Genomic DNA, 25020 nt, shown 5'->3' with positions numbered 1-25020 from the left:
GTCGAGTGGTTTGCACGATAGTGGAGTTAGGTGAGATGACACACCAACTCAGTCCTTAATTGTGACAAGATGGATATCTCCCTTCCTTGCTCTGCCACACAGGCACGAGCACACCGTTTGGCAAATCACACAGAAGTGCCATCCATCCTGTCTAAACTTATCTTTTGAAATTCCACATTTTTCCATTCCCACACACTCACACATTTTCCTTTTATAAAACAAGTTGTATCATGTTTAAGGTCCTAAGCGCTCTAGCAGTGATTAACGTCCAAATAAATCACATTCAGACATTAATCTAGGTGGTCAAGGAATGGTTATAACAAATTAAGGGGTGGCTATCCAACCATATTTTCAGCAGGCAAAACATATGCAATTTTATAAAATAGGCCAATAGGTTGTGTTTATAAAAACTAGGACAAAACATGCATCAAAGGCGCGGGATTGAACTTGCCGTCTTCAAAGCCTTCCGGGAAGTCCTGATCGAGGTACTGCCCTTCGGGTTCGGGGTCGCAGAACTGGTCCTTGTTCGCTTGCTCGCAGTACTGCTCATCGACGGGCTCTCCCTCGTTCACACTGTGATCTACGACGCATACAAACAAACACACAATCAAGAAAAAGAAATAAAAGCTTTATCGTTGAGGTCGAATCAGAAATAATTAAGATAGAAGTAATATTTTTGGGCGATTTCCTAATGGCATGGCCAAAACTATGTTAGGAATGGCGTGGTAAAGTTTCGGGTCGATCGGAGATCGTTTGGCACATGAAATGATAGGTTGGAGAGGGATTTAGGGTTAAATAAGGATCCAGGGGCTCATTTGTAAATTGTCTGGAATAGAAAAGGACTTAGTTGTAATTCCTAGAAATATTTGGGCATACTAAAAGGTGTGGGAGTTTATTTAGAATTAAGTTTATATGGTGGAAGGGTTCATTTTGAAATATAATAAAAGGGAGGGTTTATTTTGTAATAAAGGCCAAAGAGTGGGAGAGTTCTTTAAAGAATAGAGGGAAGGGGAGGGGGTTTTGGCCAAAATGTCCTATCTTCTTCCTCTCCCCGCGACCAGAACAGGGGAGGGAGAGGGGCGGCGTACGGCGGTCGGGGCTGGTGGCCCTAGGGGCTCGGCGGCAGCCAAGGGACGGGGGAAAAGGGAGAGGAGGTGGGGGTTCGATTCCCCTACCTAGCTCGAGCTGGGGTGGAGCGGGGGAGGCTGTCCATGGAGGCCGGCGGCAACGGGCAGAGCTATGTGCGGCGGCGGCGCTGGGAGCTTGGGGAGGGAGCTAGGAGCGGCGGTGGAGGTCGTGGGGGAGGTGAGTTGCGCGGGAAGTCTATTTAAAGGCGAAGTAAGGCGGTGGAGGGGGAGCGAGGCGGTGGCGGCGACCGACGAGCATCGCGTGGCGCCATTAATGGCGCTCCGGCAGCTTGCGGCCGTCATGGAGTGGCGCACGGGTGGTGAGGCGGGCACAGGATGACGGGACGTCTCGAGCAGGCGGCGAGCGGCGCAGGCGGCACTGTGCAGCTTGACGCGGCGAGCAGTGTCGTGCGTGATGCGCGTGGGCGTGCACAAGGGTGGCCGGCGGCGAAGGTGGGGCTCGCACGCGGCTCGGCTCGCTAGCGGACGCGGAAGCCCGAGCGCCGAGGCAGGCGAGCAGGACAGCGGCTCAGCTAGGCGGGGCGCGTACGGGGCGGCCGGCGTCGCGCTGCGAGCGGCGGGCGGCGCGGCCACGCGGTGCGCGTGCGCACGCGTGGGCCAGGCGCGCATCGAGGCGGCGAGGGGCTCGGCGTGCTGGGGGGTGCGCGTGCGCAGGCCGGGAGCGGGGCACGCGCGCAGGGGCGGGCGAGGAGCAGGGTCGACGCGGCGGCGAGCTGCTCTGCAGCGTGCGGGGGAGAAAGTAGAGAGAAGGAAGAGAGGGGAAGGAGGAAAAGAAAATGAAAAAAGAAAAAAGAAAAAGGAAAAAGAAAAAGAAAAAGAAAAAAGAATAGGAGAGAGAGAGCGCACGCCGGCGGGATTCGCGGTCGGCTACAGCTGCCCGGTCGGCCACGCGTGCCGCGACGTCCGGTCGGACGACGCACGCGGTGCGAAGAGAAAAAGGAAGACGGGACAGCGGTCGGATTCGGGTGTCGGGTCAGGAAAGAGTTCCGGGGAATTAGGGGCTTGGATAGGAAGGATCGAACTCAACGACGAAAAGAATTTTGAAAATTATTTTTAGCGTGCGATTTATTTGGTAAATTTTTTGGAATGTCACAGCAATCGTCAAGATACGGGAGGTAATCAAAATCGTGGTAATAATGATCCTTTTGCTGAAGCCAAATTTACCATAATTCCTTTTGTTGGCACTGCTGATCCTGAGGCTTATTTAGATTGGGAACTTGCTGTTGAACAAAAATTTAATTCTCATTTAGTTCCTGCTGAGCATAGAGTTAGACTTTCTACTAATGAATTTACTAGCTTTGCTCTGTTTTGGTGGAATGATCTTGGCAATGCCGGTAATGCTGCTGCCGTGCCTCAAACTTGGTCTGTTTTAAAATAGCATATGAAGTGTCGTTTTGTTCCTCGTTATTACCAACGTGATTTACGTTTAAAATTACAAACTTTAAAATAAGGTGATAAGAGAGTAGAGGAATATTATCAGGAATTGCTTATTGGTCTAGCACGTTGTGGTATTCGTGAGGATGATGATGAAACTAGTGCTAGAATCTTTGGTGGTTTAAACCGTGATATCCAAAATATTCTCGATTACAAAGAATGGACTTGTTTTTCCCAATTATATCATCTTGCTCTTAAGGCAGAACGGGAAGTATAGGGACACCGCCAAGACCAACTTTCTTTCAGGTCCAACACTGGGAGATCGTTTCAGCAGCGTTCCGACGTTGAGAAGCCCAAGACGCCAGTTGCTAAGCCACTTGCAACAACACCAGCTCCTGCGCCCGCTTCTGAGGTAAGCAATGTGTCTACTGTGCAGACCCAACAACACAAGAAGCATATTATTTTGGAAAAGGATTCTTCGAGTAGATCTACAAACATCGTGTGCCACCGCTGCAAGGGAATGAGACATGTCATGAAGGATTGTCTAAGTGTTCGTGCTTTCATGGCTGCACCTGATGGTAATGGATATGTAAGTGCTAGTGATATTGAGAATGATTTGGTTCTTACAGCTAACATTGTTGTAGATTTTGGGGAAGATGAGGGGTGAGGCAATTGATTCCTTGGCTGCAATGGCGGATCTTTCTAGTCTTTGTGCAGCGTGTGTTGAGTTCTAAAGCAGAATATGAGGATGAGGAGAAGATCCAACGCAAGAATTTGTTCCACATGTTTCCCATTGTTCAGGATTGCCTTGTTCTCACCATAATTGATAGCGAAAGTTACAACAACTTGGTGAGTTCAGATTTGGCCAAGAAGATTGGCTTGACCACTCGTTCTATCCCTCACCCCTACCACTTAGAATGGTTCAACAATTGTGGTAAGACTAAGGTAACTAAATCAGCATGCATATACTTTTCTATTGGTTCTTATCGTGACTATGCTTATTTGTCAAGTAATAACGAAATATGCTACAGTAACTTTTGTCTACTTTTCGCGAACTAAACGGGGCCTGACCTCTCTAGACCTGCGGTGGACCTACAAGGCAGGAGGAGGGAGAGAAAAATATTCAAAACCTTGTGATGGAATGGTTCTCGTGGAGAAGAAGAGAAATGGGGGAGATTTGAGAGTGGGTGGTGGAAAAAGCTTTGGATTTTGATATGTGCTTTGTGTCGTTGTGTCTCGTGCCTACTCCTCTAGGTAAAACTGGGAGCTTGGACTGGACAAAAAATAGTCTTGAAGGTGAGAGAATGGATGTTGATGTCTGCCTTTGTGCAATTGGGAATGGGGATATATCCATGTTGGATACTACAGTAACAGTAGTTGGAGGGTAATTTATCGTCCCTTCCAACTGTAGCCCTTTCTTTTGGATTTTTGTCCTCCTCTTTTGCAAATAGGGGCTTGGAGTACTGTGTATTTGTGAGTGTGTGGTACCACGTCCTAGTAGAAGGCCGGCTATAGGGCTAGCGTTGGGGCTCACACATTGAAATGAGCATTGCCAAACGCGGTGGCCTGCTGTGGTACCGGAGGACATGCCTGGTCTACAAATTTTATGGATCATCATGCTTTTGCTTCAAAATGTAGCGGCATTTAAGGTTGAGTTGAAAAGGCTGCCTTCCTTTTCCCCGAAAAGATAAGCAGTGATGCCACATCGCACCTATTAAAGCTCAAGCACAAGCTACAAATTTTAGATGAGTACACTACGGAGTATATGATGCAGGGAACGCAATCCTACGGTACAAAGCAAGCTAGTGCAGAAGTACTCATAAAATTACTGTAAAACAAGAATTTAATCACAAATCTTGCTGACCATCTTCTACAAACATAGGGAAAACCCTAAAGACTACGTACATTTTTTACCCGCAAAAAAAGACTACGTACATTTTTTTCCCTAGACAAATCTACATGCACCCTTATTAATAATTCAGACTGAAAACTAGAAAACATGTTGATGGCCAAAACTCTGCAAGATCCTACCTTTTCTTTTTTGGCACCCTCGTAACTAAAATATCATCACATACGGTCTCGAAAACTAAAATATCATCACATGCTATTAGAGTACACGATACATGCCACTTTAAATTCCGTGTGATATTAAAAAAAGAGGGAAAACTAAATCTCACTCGAGTGATTTGAAGGCTCTCCTCACTCGAATTTTTTTCTTTCCCATCTACACCTTCTTCTCCAACTCCGGCGAGCAAATCCGACGAGGTTAGGGTTCGGATTAGGATTCCGGGTTGCTGGGGGGCGCTACTCACCACCGGGCTTAGAAGGTTGGCCGGCGGCGGCAGGCCGGCCCGGCGGTGGTGATGGGCACAGGGGGCGGCGAGGCCGGCGGCGGTGGCGCCACCGGCCCGGGCGGCGGAGGACGGCGGTTGGGCGGGGCCGGTGCGGGGGCGACAGCGACAGGAGGCGGCGGCGGGAGGGGTGGGCGCGCCGGAGCTTCGGCGCAGCCCTAGCGCGCCCGCGGCGGGGCTGGGCGGCGGGATCGGCGCGGAATGAGAGAATCTGGAGGTAGAAGATGAAGGAGAGCTTTTGGATTTTAATTTAGTGGTCTAAAAAATTGAGTGAGAAGAGATGATAACTCAAGTGAGAGTTAAGCACTCTAAAAAAACACCACTCCCATCTCATGGCGAAAAAACATGGGGAAATTCAGTTTTCAACGGGACCCGTCTCCCCGTTCCCCGACCTCGCTCCTCGCCCGCTACGGCCAAGTGGCCAGCGCTAGTGCCTGTAGCTGTATGGGCGGCTGCTCTGCTCCTCTCGGTGGGCAAGTCCAAACCCCAAAGCACATGGAAATTGGAATGGCCGGCCGGCCGCATTAACCCCAGCGACACGTTTGTTTGAGAGGTCATTAGACTCGAAGCTGCGTGCGTATCCTAGGCCGCCGCACGGACGGTACGAGCAACTGTCCGGGCCTCCGCCGGAGCGGAGCGGCATCAATCCGCATCCACACAGGATACGATCGGAGCAGCAGAATCATCTCGTCTGCTACCTGCCCTGTGCCGTGGCAGCAGCGGTTGCCCGTTGCAGTGGCAGAGCACCCACGCAATCTCGTGGATCGGTGCCCTGGTTCCCAAGTTTGAATCGGTGGCCACGAACGCCGCCGCCTCTGCTCGCCGTCGCCGGCCGCACACGGCCGGGCTTGCGTGGCCGGGGACTTGGGACGAGACGAGAGGATCGAATTCAGCATCTAGAATCGCTATAGTATTACTATATATGGTGACAGCGAGCTGTGTAGCGCCAAGGAACACGGCCACTGCTTGCTGAGGAAGATGGGTCGGGGGCAAAACACTGGCAGCCAGCCGCGGGCTAGGCGACGCCTCACGCCACTTCAGAAAGTTCCTTTTTTTTTAATTTTTGCTGAAAGTCTGAAGACACTTGTATAAGCTTCCAGCCACGTGCGCGGCGAGAGCGACACCGGCTAATCCGATTCGAGGTTTCGTTCATTCAGTGGAGCGGTCCACTTATTCTAACACCAGCGTTAGCAACTGTGCCATTGTCAACTGAACTGAAACTCTGACGTTAGCGGAGTTGTCTGATTCGATCACCGGCTGCAAAGTGTGCGTGCGGACTGCGGACGCTGCGTGTGCGTGCGTGGCACCCGACGACGACCCTCGGATTCCATCCTCATCCTGTCATCCAACATGCTGTCGCCTCGGGATTCGGGAAAGCCGGTAGAGCAGGTGCACCGAACCCTCCTCTCCGCTCGCTCCCCCGTTGATGCCGTCGCTGACTCCAGCATCGCCCGTCAGCCGATCCCAACCCAACTCAAATCTCCCACTCCACCCGCGTCATCCCCCGCCGGTCGATCGCCGCCGGGGAGGGCCCTGCCGGGCTGCGTGTCGCCGGCGCCGCAGCGGTGCCCCGTGCCTGTCTGTCATGTGCGACGGCGTTCAATTCTGGTGCGCGCGCGCGTGCACAGCACCCACCCCTGCCAACACGCGAATAAATACGCTGCCACCGCGACACACGCGGCGCGCCGCAGCACGTGCAGTGCAGTACTCCCCGGGACCGTACGGGGCGCCAAGCAAAGCAAGCAATCGGCGGATGCCGCATCGCCCGGGTCCGGATCATGCGCTGTCAGGTTAAGCAGCAGCGCCATTACAGCCTCCCCCCCCTGCGCCGTGGTGCGCCGACGAGCTCCCCGGCGGCTCCGGCGGCCCCGGTCCGTCCGTCGGCGACGACAAGAAGGGGGGGAAAGGGAGTGCGTGGCTCGCCGCCGGCCACGATAGATCGGAGTGGCTGTCACCGTCGGGCGGGCGAGGGCGCCGGTCAGACGCCGCCGAGCGCCGGAGCCGTCGGGGTAGACTTTTTCGGGGCAGTGGATAATGATTCGGTCCCAGTCGCGCTCCGCTGCCTGACCACCCAGAGTTTGACCTGACGTACTTAAATTTTAGCGTGCTCGGGGGTCATGGTGCGGTTGCTTCGACGAGCTTGATGGACCGGTTGGAGTGGTGCCAGTGACCAGTGACACTGTAGCAGCAGCGCGAGAGAGAAGATTGAGCAGGTCAACGACTCCATGTATGGCAATAGTGTCACTGCTAATCCAATCTCCAAGCTCGCAAAGACCACCTCTACTTGCACAAGATTTCTTTTTAGGCAAAAAAATATCTCGTTTCGTCTGCTCGTGTTGGAGACCAAAGCTCCAACCGTACCTACTACCTGTTTGTCAACTGAATAACTGCTACCGTGACGCGTCCACGTGTTCCCGACTTCCTGCTCGTTCCCCACCGCGATCACAGGAGCGCGATTGGCGGCGCGCTCCGGGGACCGGCCGGCCCGGGGGGAGGAAACGTGGCCGTCCTCGTCGCCGGGCGCTGCCTCCGTCCGCCCAGGCCGGCCCGCCCGGCTGCACGCGCGCGCACATGCGGCCGCACGCGACTCGGGTTCCGAGTGCGGCAGGGGTGCGCGTGAGACCGACCGGAACCTACCCGATCTCACTCCACCGCCGCCCGGCCACGCGAGGTGTCGTGATCCCAGGAGCGCACCGGCGGCATGGCGGCGGCGGGCGGGAACTGGCGACCGCGCGTGTCACGGTGTTTTTACGGGCGGAAATTACGTGACGAAACAGCGTTCTTCAGGAGCTCCAATCTATCTCGGGGAAGATAGATATCCATCCATCTTTAAAGTCCAATTTAATCTAATTATTTGCTACAAATATGTGTCATCATTTTGATAAAATTAGCTCAACATTTTATTAAATATGTTCAATATTTGCATGTCAAAATGTTGAAAATGTAGAGATAAAATATTGAAATTGAAACATAAAATGTTAAAAATATTAAAATGAAAATGTTTAACAGGTTCCTTCAATGGCGGCGAGCTTGGTGGCGTGCGCGGCGGCGGCGGCAGCGCCAGCGCGCGGCGGCGGCACGGTGGCCCTGTGCAGGCAGACGCCACGCGCAGTGACCTCTGGGGCGGCGGCGGCGCATGGTGAGGAAAGAGGAATGAGGAAGAAGATTAGGGTTGAAGAGATTTAGTGGGTGAGATGGATTGCACGAATCTCAAACACTGGAAGGTGAGGAAGAAAAAAAACTTCCGAGAAAAATTGCATAGGATTTCCGGCCTTCTACTAGACTAGCGTTGGTGGGCTGGGATTTGATGAGCTAGGGCCACCAGGGCCTTTTTAAAATTGTGATTCCCTGCCAGGTCGAACTGCAGCCCAGCGGACTATTAGGGGGCCCATCCTCCAATGCTTCTGAGCCCACCACCGTATGTGGGGCGAGAGAGACAGGCTTGGGCTTTGTCCAGCCGTCTAGGAGGAATCAGGCCGGATCTCAGCACGGAGACAGCCCAAACCATAACCCACCATGAGAATTGACAAACCCCGCCTCGCCTTATCCACTGGAGAAGGGGGAGCACCGGCAACGTGCCAGCAACCATCAGGCAGCCATGGGTGCTCCGTCCACCTCCACGTCGCCGCTGTCCCGCCTCCTCCTCAGCCTCCCGAAGCCCGGCGCCGCGAGGCACCCCCGCGCCTCTCCCGCAGCGCCGTGCCCGGATGTCTCCAAGAGCGCCGGCGCCGGCGCCGGCCTCGTCCTGATCCGCCGGCGCGAGGCCGTGGCCGCGGTGCTGTCCGGCGCCGCGCTCTCCCGCTCCCTCCCCCTCCTCCCCGCGTCGGCGGAGGCCGCGGACGGCGGGGAGTGCCCGCTCGAGGTGGCGCTGTCCGGGCTCGCCTTCTGCGACCGCGTCGTCGGCACCGGCGCCGCCGCCCAGCAGGGCCAGCTCATCCAGGTAAGTGCCGTTCGCCTTCAGGGCTTCATCATGTCATGCGATCGTACGCCACCCATTGTTGATGAGATGATGCAACACCCAAATCATTAGCAGCCTGTCCAGCTTACGATAATCTCTGCCGCTCCGATCGTGCCCGTGCAGGCGCACTACACGGGGAGGCTGGAGGACGGCACGGTGTTCGATAGCAGCTACAAGCGCGGGAGGCCGCTCATCTTCCGCGTCGGCGTCGGAGAGGTGATACTGATGCCCTGCCACGCCACGCTTGTTCGTCAGAGCCGAATTGTCACCTGCATGATTTGTCCGCAGTTCTGCTGCACTCTGCAGCAGGATCTGCAGTCCATCGCGGCGTCTCTCCCCTGCCTGAACTTAACAATCCTGATGAGATGAGAATGCTGTTTCGTTTCTTCAGGTGATCAAAGGATGGGATCAGGGCATAGTGGGCGGCGAGGGGATCCCGCCGATGCTCGCAGGTTCCTTCTGAACCCAACAATCTGAACTTTGGCTTTCTGATCTCTGAACAAACTGAATAATGGGATCGATGATTATTCAGGGGGCAAGCGGACGCTGAAGCTGCCGCCGGCGCTGGCCTACGGCGAGAAGGGGGCGGGGTGCAGAGGCTGGGAGCCCACCTCCTGTGTCATCCCGCCCAACTCCACGCTCCTCTTCGACGTCGAGTACGTCGGCAGAGCCGTCAGCTGAGCTCTCTCTACTACTCAGCGTGGTTTGCTCTTTGCTGCATGGCTGGCTGGCTGGCTGGCTGGGATCCTGTCAAGAGCCACCACATACATGACTCCGTTTTTTTTTTTCTTTTGTGTGTGCTTGGCATGTATTACTAGTAAGTTTTTTTTTGAGAAAATGTACTAGTACTAGTAAGTAGCATACATGATCGTGACTCGCCGGTAGAACTATGGACATGATGAAATGTGAGACCAGAATGGACATGATGCGTTCGTGCTTGAATATTTTTCTTGGTTTGGACTTTGGAGCTGTCATGTTGGGCCAGATCGTGAATTCCCTTTTTTGGGCGAGGCCATGAATTCGCACGCGCTCTGTGCTGTGTACTCTCTCTGTGGGCTGTTAATGTGTCTTCCGGCCCAGCCCAGTAGCCACGTCGTCTCGTCTCCCCCTCAGTCCAAAGAGAAGGCGTCGGCACGACGGCCGACGGGAGGTGTCGCTCCCCACGGCTCCGACGGCAAGCGACAAGGGGAAGCTCGGCCGCCGACGGCCGCATCAGGTAGGAACTGCACCGCCTTCCTCTCCACATCACCACATGTTACTCCGCTTCCTTCTTTCCTCGATTACGCCGCATCGGGATCTCGCTTCGTTAACCTCCATGGACGAGCCTCCGAGAGGTAGTACAGCTCGCGTCCGGACGAGGCCCTCGGGGCAGGGGAACAAGCAAAGCCCTGGGCTTATGTTCTTCGTGGGGCTGTAATTTCAGGAGGATTGACTCGAAAAAAAAAACCAGGGAGTTATTTTCGTTTTTTTTCCCGACATTTGGAGCGCCACTTTTTGTGTCAAAAAACCAGAGCTTGATTCCGTGCTGTGTGGCTACAGGCAGCCCCTAGCCACTGCATTGGGAACCCGCCGCAGCGCTATCGATTCTTTTGACATCAACCCGCAAGCTTAAGAGACCTATTGCTGAGTATCCTACTTCCACATTTTTCTTAATTTGATGCAGGAGACGGCTAGATTTGTCAGTTTTGCCATCCTCCCTGGAAGTTGCAGATACTGAGCTTCCGTACAAGAATTTGCAGTCTTGCAAAGAGTAGCGTAGGAATGGATGATGGTCAAGGATACCAAGAAGGAGATGACCGTGATTTGGTGCTGCAGAAACAGGAATGGATCAAGTATGCCTTTAGTCCCCTTCCACCACCTCTTTCTCATCACCTCTTCAGTCTGTAAGGAGGAGTTGACTCGTGTCTCTTGTTGGTTGTTTGGTCTTTTAGAACACAGGACATGCTCAAGAGTAAGCTTATTCTTGAAGATGATTTTGTTTGGAGTTTACCTTCAGTTGGCTCAAGTTCGGGTGAAGATGCAAGGGGCACACTGAAGTATATTGGTGGGACTGACATTAGCTTCTTAAAGGAAGACCCATCCACAGCATGCGCCGCGGTGGTAGTCCTGGATGCTGATACTTTAGAAGTTGTCCATGAAGAGTTTGACGTTGTTCGACTGCAAGTGCCATATATTCCTGGATTTCTTGCATTCAGAGAGGTAACTGAAGTTCTGTCTTTTTGACATTTCAATCAATATGCAAGTTATTCTCATTGCTGCAAGAAGTGGTATTCCCTGTTGCTAACAGTCCGTTCCTCTTGCGTCTTGCCTCTAGAGCCAGGGGAGTTTAGTATGATCAGTCCAAAAGTCAGCTATACGTATTACCTGAGATTGTTGCTTTGCTTGTCATTCAAACTTTCTGTCTTCTGTGCTTGCTAACAAAGATGTCCAGGATCTGCCCATTATACTTTAATGTTACTGTCAATTGTCAAAATGTACCAACATGTATACTGAATAAGTAAGTAATCAAGGCTGTCTATCTTTACAGGCACCAATTCTTCTTGGGCTCTTGGATAAGGTGAAGATCAATGCACGTCATTTCTACCCTCAGGTAAATATTCTTTTTGTTACTTGGAACAAATAAATTTAGTTGACGAAATCTGCCTGTGTACTTCAGTTGAAGGTGATATCACCACTTTCCAGAATGGTCAGGTTGGAAATAGGCCATATTTCTTTCTCCAGTAAATAGGATACTGACTACTGCAGTTATACGTTTGAAGAATTCTAGTGTTCAAGTAATTGTGTTTTCCTGAGTATTAATCATTGTAGTTTATGAGATGTCTTTTATAATTATGTTAAGACATTGTATCATGTTCTTAACATATTGAAAATTGTAACATTAATCGACTCTATTTGCCAGTCCCTTTCTAAGGTTTACCATTCTGCCTTGGCAGTTGCTCATGGTTGATGGAAATGGATTGCTCCATCCGCGAGGTAAAGCACATTAACCAGTTGTTTGTAATGATAGATTCATTTTCACACTAGTAGTTTCAAGTAGAAAGTAACATTTTAGTTTATCATGTTGGTATTTCATACATGTATGATAAGATTATACTAAAATCATCTATACCGCATGCATCTCGCTATTGGATTTTAATGTTCTTACAAGATGCAGATAATCACATCTGCTATGTGATCCCATTTTCTATTCTGCTAGCAAACTCTTTTAGTAGCCATGTGAACCCTCGTTAATAAGTTTTTGTGAAATGGAGCTTTTTTTTTGTTATTGTCCATATAATGTTATTAGCTACAAACTACATGAGTGTAAAATCAATATTATCTATGCTTATATTTTGAACCATCTGTCTTATATTTTCTGCAGGTTTTGGTTTAGCTTGTCATCTTGGCGTGCTTGCAGACCTTCCAACCATTGGAGTTGGAAAAAATGTAGGTTGGTTTGCTGATGTTGCCTGTTGCAAGTTTTCCTCTCAATTCAATCTGCATTATGTAGCTCTCGATAACCCCTCCTTTCGGGGAGGACTGAGTCTCGATGTGTTTATTTCACCAGCTGCATCATGTGGATGGCCTTAACCAATCAGAAGTCAGAAGACGGCTTCTGTTGGAAGAAGACTGCAATAACGAACTAATTTTGTTGACTGGAGAGTCTGGGACAACATGGGGTGCGGTAAGAGATTCTGCATCAGCATCTATAATCAAATTCAGGCTGTTCATTGCATAGCTAAGCTGGGGTAATCGAACTGTGAGTTTATGCCAGGCGACGCTTTCCTGCCCTGGTTCGTCAAAACCAATCTACATCTCAATTGGGCATCGCGTTTCGCTTGATTCAGCAACTGCCATAGTGAAGATGTGTTGTAAATACCGTGTTCCTGAGCCAACGCGTCAGGTAGAAAGGATTGGGCTTTACTGCTGAAGAAAGTATGCCTTAAACATGTGAATGCTTGTTTTTGTTTCTGGGTAACTAACAAATTTCCTTTTCTCATGTAGGCTGATATAAGGTCAAAGGTGTTTCTGCAGAAGCTCCGAAAACCAGAGCAGTAACAGGACTTGACAATTGGCACATCTGGAGCATGAGATGTGCTTGTCACTGCAACATGAAACGATTCCTGTACAGCTTCCTCTAACCAGCACAATTACACCCGGCATGATTGTCAATTGTGACATGATTTCTGCTCATTTCAGAATGAAGTGTCTTATATGAAACAATTCCTGTACATCTTGCTTTAACTAATACAATTACGTATGGCATGATTGTCACCTGTGAGGTTACTTGCGGTCTGTTGGGTTTTTGCTGGCCACATTGAAGCTAAGCGATATGATCAAAACGGTGGAAGTCTATGAACTGCTCTGCGTACCGTGATGGCGCAACAAATTGTGCGAAAAGCTGCAGAAAAGCAGTAGACACCCAACTCTGAACCTACAAAAAAGGTGTCTGTTTCTACTCTCTCCGGATTCCAGACCCCAAAATCGGGCACCGTGTCTTGTTTACCCAGTTATAATAATAATCCAATAAGGAGTAAACACAATGATCAAACCCTTTGAGAAATTTCGGAAGTAGTAACGGCAACGCTGACCAAAGTAAGCCTTGGACTGGCCGGACACTGTATATAAGCTCACATCGCCGGCGATGTTGCATCACCCCCATTCTTGGCTCACCGAATTGCAGAACCACAGCAGCACTGACGCCAATGGCTCCATCATTTTCCGGGGCCGTCTGCAGGATCCTCGTCGTCGCTGTGCTCATCGCTGCTACCCTCTCATCCTACGGTACGCCCAAAACTGTGTCCAGAGCTTCATTTGCGTGCTGCAAAACACAACGGAGAGGCTGGGGAGACCTGTCCAGGAGTCGAGGGCCGGCACATCGTCGTCTTCTTCAAATGATGATGTTGTTAACCTTGTTAATCTCGAGGAAGATGATCTTTGGTGAAAATCTGAGCTTTGCTCGGGTTGCCGGCGGTGGAATCGAATGATACGTCGTGGGTACGGGAGTTGGCCGATGCGTCTGGGAGGCCGTGTACTCGGCTGATTCGCCTAGAAGTAAGCCCTCCTCTGCGGCCTCCACCTTGTGGAGATTGGCTCTGGTGCCCGACGACGATTGGGAAGCAGCTTCGGCGGCGGTGACGAACGGATCTCTGAAGGCTTCGAGAAAGATGAACAGGAGCTTTGAACTTTTTTATAATTTTTCTTTTTTTGAATTCTGTTTGTGAAAGAACCGGTATAATGCGCTAAGGTCAATACATTTTTCTTCTTAAAAAAACACACCCATCTCTGTACTTCAATTTGATCGATGGCTTTGATCAGCGGCGGCGAGGTACGTTTGCCGGGGCAAGTGCGGGGACTTCCGGCCGGACTGCGACAGCTGGTGTCGGACCGCCGGCGGGTACCCCAAGGGCGGCCAGTGCGTGCCGCCGCTCGATCAGTACTGCTGCTGCATCGAATAGCCTGCTAGTGGAATGAAAATCACTCATCGGCAGCATCTGATGAGTGATCTCCTCTCCTGTAACAACATCGATCTGTTAGAATTAGACAGGCTTAAACATTAGAGGCTAATAACCAAAGATCTTAACATAACCTAGTTCATGACAAATCAATCTAATGCGGAAAAATTGGTAAACATTATACCAGCGTTAGCAGTTGCAGCAGCCATTTACGCCTGATCCGTAGAGGAAGTAGGCGTTCTTGTCGGTGTAGAAGATGCAGCAGCGAATCGGCGTCCTTCGGGCGCCAAACGGGAGTGCTTGGCCTTCCAAACCCCTCCAGTGCCTTCAGCGATCAGACTAGCGGTGGCTAGGGTTTTAGAATGACGTGAATGGGTTGATTAAGATGCTAACCACGACCTTATATTTATAGGCACTGTGGGGCTGGGGGCCAGCCTCTGGAAACGGGCCTAATGGGCCTGCTGATCACAGCCCATTAGGGTTTTATCATTAGGTTTCCTTAATCGTGTTTAGATGGTTTAAACGCTTCCTTAATAGTGAAGATCACAATATCTTAACTGAAATATTTATTTCCAACATTCTCCCACTTGATCGAACGGTTAAGGCTAATGTTCGTATTATACTAATGTTCACCCTTAGTAGTAACAGAAAGTACCGGACCAATGCGTCGTCAGTAGCTTGATGCACTACTGGGACCCCATTACCCACAGTCTCACTGAAACACCTCGGTAGAACGCTTATTCGTTAGTTGAGAGTCATAATGGCCCTAAACCAGGACCTAAAGACTATCCACCAAACCCATAATAGTAACGTGCTGCTTAAACACGTTCGGTGGTAAGCCTTTAGTGAGCGGATCCGCTAACATAGCATTAGTTCTTATGTGCTCAATCTTAATGGTTCGATCCTGGCATCTTTCTTTCACAACACGATACTTAAGGTCAATGTGTTTGGAAGCACCACTTGACTTGTTGTTACTCGAAAAGAATACTGCAGACTGATTATCGCAGTATAACGTTATAGGTTCCGTAATGCTGTCAATTACCTTGAGGCCCGGAATAAAATTCTTAAGCCAAACAGTCTGTCCAGTTGCTTCATAGCATGCCACAAACTCAGCTTGCATCGTCGACGCTGCAACTAAACTTTGCTTAGAGCTTTTCCATGATATAGCTCCACCAGCTAACATGTAGATATATCCTGGTGTAGATTTCCTACTATCCACACATCCAGCAAAGTCAGCATCAGTATAACCCACAACTTCAAAGTTATCTGATCTTCTGTATGTGAGCATGAAGTCTTTAGTGCCTTGGCAGTAACGTAATGCCTTCTTGACACCAACCCAGTGGACCTTTCCGGGATTTTTCTGATATCTTCCAAACATTCCGGTAGCAAATGCCAAGTCAGGATGCGTACAGACTTGTGCATACATCAGCCTTCCGACAGCTGAAGCGTAAGGTATGTCCTTCATCTCATCTGATTCCAATTGGTTCTTAGGACATTGGGCTTCACTAAACTTATCGCCCTTCGCTAATGGAACAGGTGTGGCCTTACTCTTATCCATATTAAATCTCTTAAGCATTTTCTCAATATATGCCTTTTGAGACAATCATAGTACTCCTTTGGTCCTATCTCGGTGTATCTCAATGCCCAGAACATAAGAGGCTTCACCAAGATCTTTCATATCAAAATTGGATGAAAGAAATCCCTTTGTATCATGCAGCATACGTTTATCGCTGCTCGCTAATAGGATATCATCCACATAAAGCACTAGAATTATAAATTTACCACCCTTTATTTTAGTGTAGATACAATTATCCACATCATTCTCCTTAAATCCAAATTTCTTAATCACTTGATCGAATTTAAGGTTCCACTGTCTTGACGCTTGCTTAAGCCCGTAAATGGATTTCTTAAGTCTGCATCCCAAATGTTCCTTGCCCTTCACAACAAAACCTTCCGGTTGTGCCATGAAGATGGTCTCATCCAAGTCACCATTAAGGAACGCAGTTTTGACATCCATCTGATGTAGCTCTAAGTCATAATGAGCTACTAGCGCCATAACGATTCTGAATGAATCTTTCTTAGACACATGGGAGAAAGTTTCATTATAATCAACCCCTTCCTTTTGTGTAAAACCTTTGGCTACAAGCCTTGCTTTGAATCGTTCGACATTCCCTTTAGAATCACGTTTAGTCTTGTAGACCCATTTACAGCCTACTGGTTTGACTCCATTAGGAATATCTACCAGATCCCAAACATCATTGGAACTCATGGACTTAAGCTCTTCTTCCATGGCCTCAACCCATTTGGCAGAGTTCTCACATGATACTGCCTCTCTAAATGAGTTAGGATCATCAGCTTTCCCAATATCATACATGTCTTCACTTAAGTATGTTTCACAATCAGGGAAAACTGTCTGTTTCCTAGCCCGCTGTGATCTTCTTAATGGTTCAACAGGCTGAGGTGCTGGTTGAGGTGCAGTCTGAGGCACCTCGACAGGGTTCTCAACTTCAGCATTAGGCGCCATTTGCTCAGCTTGTTGTTCGCTCGCAGGCTCAGGAGCTACTTCAACAGGCGGAGCAGCGCTAGTACTCTGAACAGGAGGCGTAATCTGAACAGATGGTGTACTCTGAACGGAAGGAACGAACAGCGGCACTAACTGAGGTGTTACTGTTTCTTGAATCACTGGGATGGGAAGCTCAGCCCGTATTTCTTCAAGATTAATTTCCCTCCTCGGAAAGCTCCCACTGATTCCTGCATCCTCTAGGAATACAGCCTGCCTGGTCTCAACGAACTTAGTGAAACGATCAGGACAGTAGAATCGGTATCCCTTAGACTTATCAGGGTATCCGATGAAATAGCAGCTCACCGTCTTATCATCTAATTTCTTTTGCTGTGGATTAAATAACTTAGCTTCGGCTGGACAGCCCCACACACGCAAATAATTAAGCGATGGTTTCTTCCCAAACCACAACTCATAAGGTGTTTTTGGCACTGATTTGGAAGGAACACGATTAAGTATGTGTGCAGCTGTTTTTAATGCTTCCATCCACAGTTCCACAGACAAAGTAGAATAACTAAGCATGCTACGTACCATGTCCATTAGTGTACGATTACGACGCTCAGCAACTCCGTTTTGCTGTGGTTCGCCCGGCATACTGTACTGGGCCTTTATGCCATTCTCTTCAAGATACTTAGCGAATGGTCCAGGTACTTGGCCGAATGGAGCATGTCTCCCATAATATTCACCACCTCGATCCGATCTCACTAATTTAATAGTGACATTATGCTGATTTTCCACTTCAGCCTTGAATATTTTGAATTTATCTAATGACTCGGATCGATCACGAATGGGGTAAATATAACCATAACGAGAGAAGTCATCTGTGAAGGTAATGAACGAGTCAAAACCATCAACAGACTTTACTGGGAACGGGCCACAAATATCAGTATGAATTATTTCTAATAGGCCCGAACTCCGAGTATCTCCTTTCTTAATTGTCTTAGCGAATTTCCCCTTAATACAATCAACGCATTGTTGATCTAATTCTGAGAGATCTAATGAATGGAGTATCTCTTCTCTTATGAGACGCTCAATTCTCCCCCTCGAAATGTGGCCCAAACGACAATGCCACAATTTCGAAGAAGTCTCATCATCACGCTTACGCTTACGCGATACATCATCCACATTCATTGCAGAATAAACTTTATCAAGAGAGAGCAAATAAAGATCGCCTTGCAAATGACCAAGGCCCACACTTAAATTATGAAATTTAATGTTGCACACAGAGTTGCCAAACTCAAAAATATGTCCCGACTTATCTAAACGCGAAACAGAAATAAGGTTTCTCTTCAAACTGGGAACATAAAGAACATCATGCAAACTAAGGTTGAAGCCGCCTGGTAACTCCAAATTGAAGCTCCCAATGCCTTCAACCTTCACTTCATTTCCATCAGCCACTCTTAGACTTCGCTCCCCCTCTCTTATAGTTCGGATCGAACTGAATACCTGCAGTGAATTGGAAATGTGCACAGTGGCACCTGAGTCAATCCACCAAGTATTAGGAGAAAAATTCACTAAGAATGATTCATCAATAAAAGATACATAATCAGTAATTGTACCTTTGTTCTTAAGCCACTCCTTAAATCCATGGCAATCCTTCTGCTCATGTTTAGGTGACTTGCAGAACTTGCACAGCCTCTCATTAGAGGTCTTCTTATGTGACACGGCCTTACTCTTATGGCCCTTAAACTTTCTGTTATGCTGCCTGCTGCTGCCAGACTCAGCCTGATGCTTAGGAGTGTTGCTCATGCTAACACGCCCAAAGCGCTCGCTGACCATGTTGACAGCATCCTTTATCCTCTCAGTTTTCTGCCTTTCTTCTTCCTCAACACAGTAGCTAATGAGCTCAGCCATGCTCCAAGTCGCCTTCTGAGTGTTGTAGCTTATTTTGAAGGGATTGTACTGTGCTGGCAGAGAAGTCATGATGAAGTGCACCAGAAAACCATCAGAGATAGCCATATCCAGTGTCTTCAGCTTATTTGCCATGTCACACATGCTCATAATGTGCTCCCTGATTCCACTTTGCCCATCATACTGTGAAGTCAGCATCTTCATGATCAGGGTGCTAGCATAAGTCTTGGAAGAACTCTTAAAGTTCTCCTCCACCTTGGCAAGGTATGCCTTGGCGCTCAGATCATTACCATCCTGGTCCTTATCAGGAATAGCACCACAGATGGCCGGAGTGATCGTGTTCTTAATGATCATGTTGGCCATCCTGTCTGATCTCTCCCACTTCTCAATGGCAGTACGATCACCATTGGGATCAGCGGGTTCTGCTGGCTTGTTTTGACGTAAGGCGAGATCATACTCGCACACAGCAATGGCCACCTGAACATCTTTATACCAGCTGGGGTAGTTGGTGCCATTTAGGGGCTCAATGGACTTCAGGTAGCCCGTCACAGTGTTCACTGAAAATCATGAGAACAATAACTTAATTAAACTCACAATTAAGATGCGCATAAGAAGTATGATATTAACCCTACGATGGTCTGATTAAAATCATACATAAATTTCAATTTGCATCACCGATGGGGAAAACAAACGAAATTTATCATTAAAACTCGTAATTAAATCAACGATGGTCAGAATTAATTACAAGTACTCTAAATAAACTTCCCGATGGTTCCATTTAAATAGAGTGCATCTTAATTGCTTATGGTGGATGAACATAATTTTCAGTGAATAAATGCAATTAAAACATAATTAAAAGCATTTACATGACTCATGGAAAATTAAATAAACATAATGCTGGTAATAATAAGTGCAACAGAAATAATTAAAGCCTTTAAACATAACAACAATTAAAATTAAACTTAAATCATAAGAAACAGTAATAGAAAAGCTTTAAACATTAAACTGGGCTAAAACTCATGAAAACAGCCCAAAAACATCCCCATGTGCGCGGCCCATTACTGCACAGTCGGCCCATTTGGCCCATCCCGCGAAAACCCTAACTGCGGGCGAATCTGGATCGTCCATCATGATCTAAGGGCCACGAAACGATGTGGTGCAGTATAAAACAGTGCGTGCGGTCGGAACCCTAGTTTCCTCACTCCACTTTTCTCCTTAGTCCCGAGCCGCCGCAGCTCAGGGTCCAGCGCCGCCGCCGTCCGGCCCGTTGGCGCCCCAACCCCGCACCGCGCGATGCGTAGCCTGCATGCGCAGCAGCCGTAGCCCGCCACCGCTTGATGCGCTCACGCGAGCACCTGTGCGGGCCCATGCCGCCGCCTGGGTGCTGTGGCCGCCGCTGCGCCTCACGCGCGGGGGGCGCGCCTCCAACGCGCCGCGCGGTGGGGCCGGCGTGCGCCTATGCGCCGGCGCCCCTCCTGGCGTGCGACGCGTCGCGGGACGCACGCCTGGCCGCCGCTTGGAGCTCTGGGCCTTGGGCCGGCCGCCGCCTGCTGGCCCTTGAGCCGCCGGCTCACGTGCGCAAGCCGCGCGCGGCTTCATGCGCGGGCCCCGCGCCGTGCGCAGTGGGCGGCGCAGGCCGCGGCGCGTGCGCCGTTGGCTCTGGCCTGCTACTGCCTCTGGTGCGTGCGCCTCAGAGCCGCGCGGGCGCGTCCTTATGTGCCAGTCTTTCTGATGCGCCGCCGGCCTTCAAGGTGCTCTCGTGGGCTCTCTCGCCGGTGTGCGCGTGCGTCCGGGACGCGCGGCATCCCGTCGAGGGGCTCCACTGGAGTACCATACCTTCATGCCAGCGGCACGGCGATCGAACTCATGGTCGCCATCCAGGTAATCTTAGGGTTAGGGTTCATGAAAAATTTTGGGGATTTCTTATGCAATTTGAAATTTGCAATTCCCCTTCTTCTAATTGCTGACTGATGCATCTAATTTCATGCATTTGGATCTAATTTGCAGAAATTAACTTAACAGAGATCTAATTTGGGGATCAGATTAAGGAGCAGTAAAACCCTAACCTTAATTGCATAGCTAATCATCAATTTTGTCTCGGTTTAACCATGAATTAGCATAAACATTAATGATTTGCATCTAATCCGAGACACTTAGCATTAACAGATCAAGATTAATCTTAAACTTGACCTAAACCGAATTAGATTAGATCTAATCTCATGATCAGAAACTTAATTAACCATGATTTAGATCTAATCACGCATGATTAACACATAAAAGCCATTATGCAGGATCTAATTGCATCTTAAACCGACAAAAATCAGAGGCATAAACATGGCTCAAAATTGACCGTGCATGACTAGGTTAAGATGGCTCATGATACCGATTGTTAGAATTAGCCAGGCTTAAACATTAGAGGCTAATAACCCAAGATCTTAACATAACCTAGTTCATGACAAATCAATCTAATGCGGAAAAATTGGTAAACATTATACCAGCGTTAGCAGTTGCAGCAGCCATTTACGCCTGATCCGTAGAGGAAGTAGGCGTTCTTGTCGGTGTAGAAGATGCAGCAGCGAATCGGCGTCCTTCGGGCGCCAAACGGGAGTGCTTGGCCTTCCAAACCCCTCCAGTGCCTTCAGCGATCAGACTCGCGGTGGCTAGGGTTTTAGAATGATGTGAATGGGTTGATTAAGATGCTAACCACGACCTTATATTTATAGGCACTGTGGGGCTGGGGGCCAGCCTCTGGAAACGGGCCTAATGGGCCTGCTGATCACAGCCCATTAGGGTTTTATCATTAGGTTTCCTTAATCGCGTTTAGATGGTTTAAACGCTTCCTTAATAGTGAAGATCACAATATCTTAACTGAAATATTTATTTCCAACACGATCAACATCCGAGCGATTATGGTCGACGAGATTTCTGAATAAAAGCTAGCAAGAGAAGACGCGATTGAAAACTTGTGCGGCTGTTGTGCGTGCTTGGACTTGCAACTTTGCAATTTTATTTGACACAATTAGAGCATCTCCAACAGCTTCTTTATCCCATCTATCTATAAAAAAAAGAGAAGGAGGTGGAAAAAAGAACAAAAACTCCCTTCCAACGGCTTCTCCATCCGCCCCTCTTCTCTATCTCGTTTTGCATATGGGCGTCGCCATCCTCCAAAGATGGAGGACTGCTCCCGTTCGGCAAACACCCGACAAGCGCGAATCCTCTCCCCCCGCGCGCGACTCCGGGCCTCCTCCACCGCGTCGTCGGGCTCCTCCCCGCCGGGCCGCCGCCGAGGCTCCTCCCCGCCGGGTAAGCTGTTGGAATTGACTTCAATTTGGAGGGTGAATCTTGGCTAAATAGTTATGTAAATGTGATTATAGATGATGGAATTTACATAAACTGTTAGAGATGCTCTTACAAAACAGATAGATGATCGAGCATCTCCCGACTAGTAGCTAGCTAGCGCGTGCCCTTGATGGCTTCCTTGACGTCCTCGCCGGTCTCCTTGGCCCGGTCCTTGACGTCGCACCCGGCAGCCTCCTTGTTCACCTCCTCCGCGGCGCCCCTCGCCTTCTCGCCGGCCTCCGCCCGGCCGCTGCTGCCACCACCGGCCGTCGCCGCCCTTCCTTTGTCCTCCTCCGACCCCGTCGCCGGAACCGGGTCGCCGTTGTTGGCGGCGGAGGTAAACGCGTCGCGGTACACCTGGAACACACAGCAAGCACGCGCACGGTGATCAGATCAGCCGCGGAATAATCAACCGGATCGCACGGCCGCGCGCGCGTGGTCCGTCCAAGCGAGCAGAAATGTATACGGTCGGCGTGAGAGCGAGGCGGGACGGACGCTTGTGGCGTGGCTGGCCGGCGAGGTTCTGGCGGCGAGGCCGCCGAGCGACCCGATCAGGCGAGAAGCCATCGTCGTCGTCGCCGGCGACGACGCCGAAGCTAGGTGCGGCTGATGCTCGGCGCCGCTCACCCGAGTTGCGCGCTTGCAGAGTTGCCGTGCAGCTTTGTAGCACTCGGCACTCTGCCGGGCCGGCCAGGCCACCGTGTGGTGTGATCGCACGTGGCCGTTGGGTGGCGCGCCCTGCAGGTTACAGGTGTTTCGACCGACTCCCGAGCGCGGCGGCCGTTTAAACTGTCGCCGGATAGGAAGGTTGGAGGCCCGTTTGTTGCGAGGAGGTTGGGTTGGGCCCGATTCCCATCGGGGAAGGTGATGCTGGGCCTCCAGCCCACGAACATACGCTTGACGAACCATGCTGGGCCCGCATCAGGAGTCAAGGTCGCCGGCCGGCGACCTTCCACGGCCGGCTCCGACGGGGACGCAGGCCCGCCGCCCACCTCTCTCGCTGCAGGCCCCGACGCTGACCGCCGTGGGAACCGGCACGGCCGCCGCACCCGACCTCATCGACGTGATCTGATCCCCGACATGACATGGGCCCTGAGACAGATCGTCCTCAAGTCCAGTCGTCCAGAGGATGTCGCTGACCAACCCCGCGGCCTTTTCCCACCGTCAGGTAGGGTACGCCGCCACCTTCCCTCTTTCTCTCTCTCTCACACACACGCACTGCGCCATGAGAGAGAAGAGAGCCGAGCCCCCGGGGCACGTACACGTACACGACCGAGTCAACCGTAGGGGACGGGGGCAGAATAAACTACAGCACTCGTACGCGCAGGCAGGACGTTGACAATGACAGCGGGGCCGGAGCAGGTCGGTCGGTGACAGGCTGGAACGACGGGCGGCACCAGCTTCGTCGCGGTCGGAGTCGGACAGGTTGGTTGGTCGCGCCCACGACGGGCACACGTACTGTACACGGCAGCACACCCCTGCACAGGTGTTCCGTCGTCTTGTGACGCACTCGAACACGTTGACGAATGACGAGCCAGCCCGGCCGACCGACCAAAACTCCCCAAACTGCAGGGACAGAGAAACGAAACTAGAAAGCGCGTCGTCGGGCGACTCCACCCGGCTCCCCGGAGCGGAGACGACGCCAGTCGTCAGTCGAGCTGCCCCGTTTCAATTTCCGGGCGGACGATGCGGGGCGGACGAGGACAAGCGAAACCGCGTCCCGCGCACCAACTGGGCCGACCGACACGGCGGCCGGCGACTTCCTCGCGTTCCTCCTCCGCCGCCGCCGCCGCCGTCCTGCCCAGAGTTTACTTGTTTACTCTATAGTCAAAGGAAAAACAAAAGAGCAATGAAGATCCGGCGCTTTAATTTGTTCTTGCCAACCCAATTACCCAAAGGAAGAGTAACCAAGAAGATGATCATGATCATCCGGTTGGTTCTTCGGGAGCCGGCCCAAAAGGGAACCGAGCCATGGGGCCGTGAGCTCCCGATCGATTCAAGCGACCGAGGTGTTCTTCCACATTAATCATCACCATCCATTCGAAGGTTCCAACCAACTTGCCGAAGCAGGGTGCACGAGCACGACCGACCCCATGTGGCCTGCGGGGGCCGTCGCCCCGGCATGTGGCGTCTTGGATTTGATTCAGATTTCCCGGAAGCCCATCGGGGAATCCACAGCAATCCGCTGATGGAGAAGAGAGAAGCGGCCACGAACCAACTGATTTCCGGCTGCCCCGGTGGATGCGATTAGGGCACCTGGGAATCAGGGGCCTGCGGCCTGCCCCTTGTTTCGCGACCTGCTCAACTGGCCGCCGCTGCATTATCTTTCTGTGCCCCAGTTGCGCTGATCGGGCTCGGTTTTTAGGTCGATGATTAGGTCCAACAACTAGGAGACAACCGAACCTTACCTCCCTACCCGGCGCTGCGTTGCAAGTGCAAAAGCGGTGCTGGCCGCTAGCCCCGATTGGGCGGCTTTGGACACTGTCCTGTCCTGTCCTGTCCGGCCCGATTGATTCTCTCTTTCCCCAACCGGGTCGGTTTGCGTTTTTTTCTGCCTGTGTTGCTGACTGACTGAACATGGAACCAAAGCCTTTTGTTTCATTTTCCTTGGTAGGAGTAGTACATTTTGTTGCATCAAAATCCAATTCCCTTTCTTCACCCGCAGCCCATTCCTCCCACCCCGACCTTTTTTCAACTCGGTGTTTGTTTGGGCCTGGCTTTCGTTTCTCCAAAGTAGAAAACTGAATTGAAAATTGGCTTAGACGAAGAAGCTCAAGATATACTATCAGAATAATGAAAATTTTATATCCTTGGTTCAAATAGTTTGGAGAGTGCATCGAATCGATATTTTTGTTAACATAGTGAATTATTTAGTGTATGTGATGTTAATTTTATCTCTTTAAAAATAATGAAAAATTTAACAACTAAATTTTATTAATTTAGATGTAAAATCTTAATAATATATTTAGAAGTACATAATAACACAAAGAATATTCTGTTGACA

The 25020-nt window shown here is 50.3% G+C and overlaps 4 protein-coding genes across 6 annotated transcripts; 2 read left to right on the top strand and 2 right to left on the bottom strand.

Annotated features, from left to right (window-relative positions):
- The first annotated feature begins 1211 nt into the window (after positions 1–1211).
- Positions 1212–9775, top strand: LOC120702254 (peptidyl-prolyl cis-trans isomerase FKBP13, chloroplastic-like). The gene is made up of 5 exons (XM_039985975.1): positions 1212–1305; positions 8395–8813; positions 8955–9047; positions 9223–9283; positions 9364–9775. Exons 1-5 carry the CDS (start codon positions 1212–1214, stop codon positions 9510–9512), a joined length of 816 nt encoding a protein of 271 aa, XP_039841909.1. The 3' UTR covers positions 9513–9775.
- Positions 9776–9893: 118 nt separating this feature from the next.
- LOC120704149 (endonuclease V-like) lies at positions 9894–13087 on the top strand. 3 transcript variants are annotated; one of them, XM_039988428.1, is made up of 9 exons: positions 9895–10047; positions 10495–10663; positions 10763–11030; positions 11359–11421; positions 11765–11804; positions 12193–12257; positions 12379–12495; positions 12586–12746; positions 12816–13087. In XM_039988428.1, exons 2-8 carry the CDS (start codon positions 10593–10595, stop codon positions 12739–12741), a joined length of 780 nt encoding a protein of 259 aa, XP_039844362.1. In that variant the 5' UTR covers positions 9895–10047; positions 10495–10592; the 3' UTR covers positions 12742–12746; positions 12816–13087. The 3 variants fall into 3 exon arrangements, with proteins under 3 accessions (XP_039844363.1, XP_039844362.1, XP_039844361.1); XM_039988427.1 differs by having other exon boundaries at positions 9897–10047; positions 12586–12714; XM_039988429.1 differs by lacking the exon at positions 12586–12746 and having other exon boundaries at positions 9894–10047.
- Positions 13088–17955: 4868 nt separating this feature from the next.
- LOC120704148 lies at positions 17956–21232 on the bottom strand. Its single transcript, XM_039988425.1, has 3 exons — positions 21173–21232; positions 18386–19234; positions 17956–18272 (listed from the first exon to the last, which is right to left on the bottom strand). Exons 1-3 carry the CDS (start codon positions 21195–21197, stop codon positions 18217–18219), a joined length of 930 nt encoding a protein of 309 aa, XP_039844359.1. The 5' UTR covers positions 21198–21232; the 3' UTR covers positions 17956–18216.
- Positions 21233–22085: 853 nt separating this feature from the next.
- Positions 22086–22721, bottom strand: LOC120705231. Its single transcript, XM_039989697.1, has 2 exons — positions 22512–22721; positions 22086–22373 (listed from the first exon to the last, which is right to left on the bottom strand). Exons 1-2 carry the CDS (start codon positions 22581–22583, stop codon positions 22131–22133), a joined length of 315 nt encoding a protein of 104 aa, XP_039845631.1. The 5' UTR covers positions 22584–22721; the 3' UTR covers positions 22086–22130.
- Positions 22722–25020: the final 2299 nt, after the last annotated feature.

Source organism: Panicum virgatum, chromosome 4K (assembly GCF_016808335.1).
Source record: "Panicum virgatum strain AP13 chromosome 4K, P.virgatum_v5, whole genome shotgun sequence".
In the NCBI taxonomy this organism is placed as follows: Eukaryota; Viridiplantae; Streptophyta; class Magnoliopsida; order Poales; family Poaceae; genus Panicum; species Panicum virgatum.
This window is presented reverse-complemented; position numbering and strand designations above follow the sequence as displayed.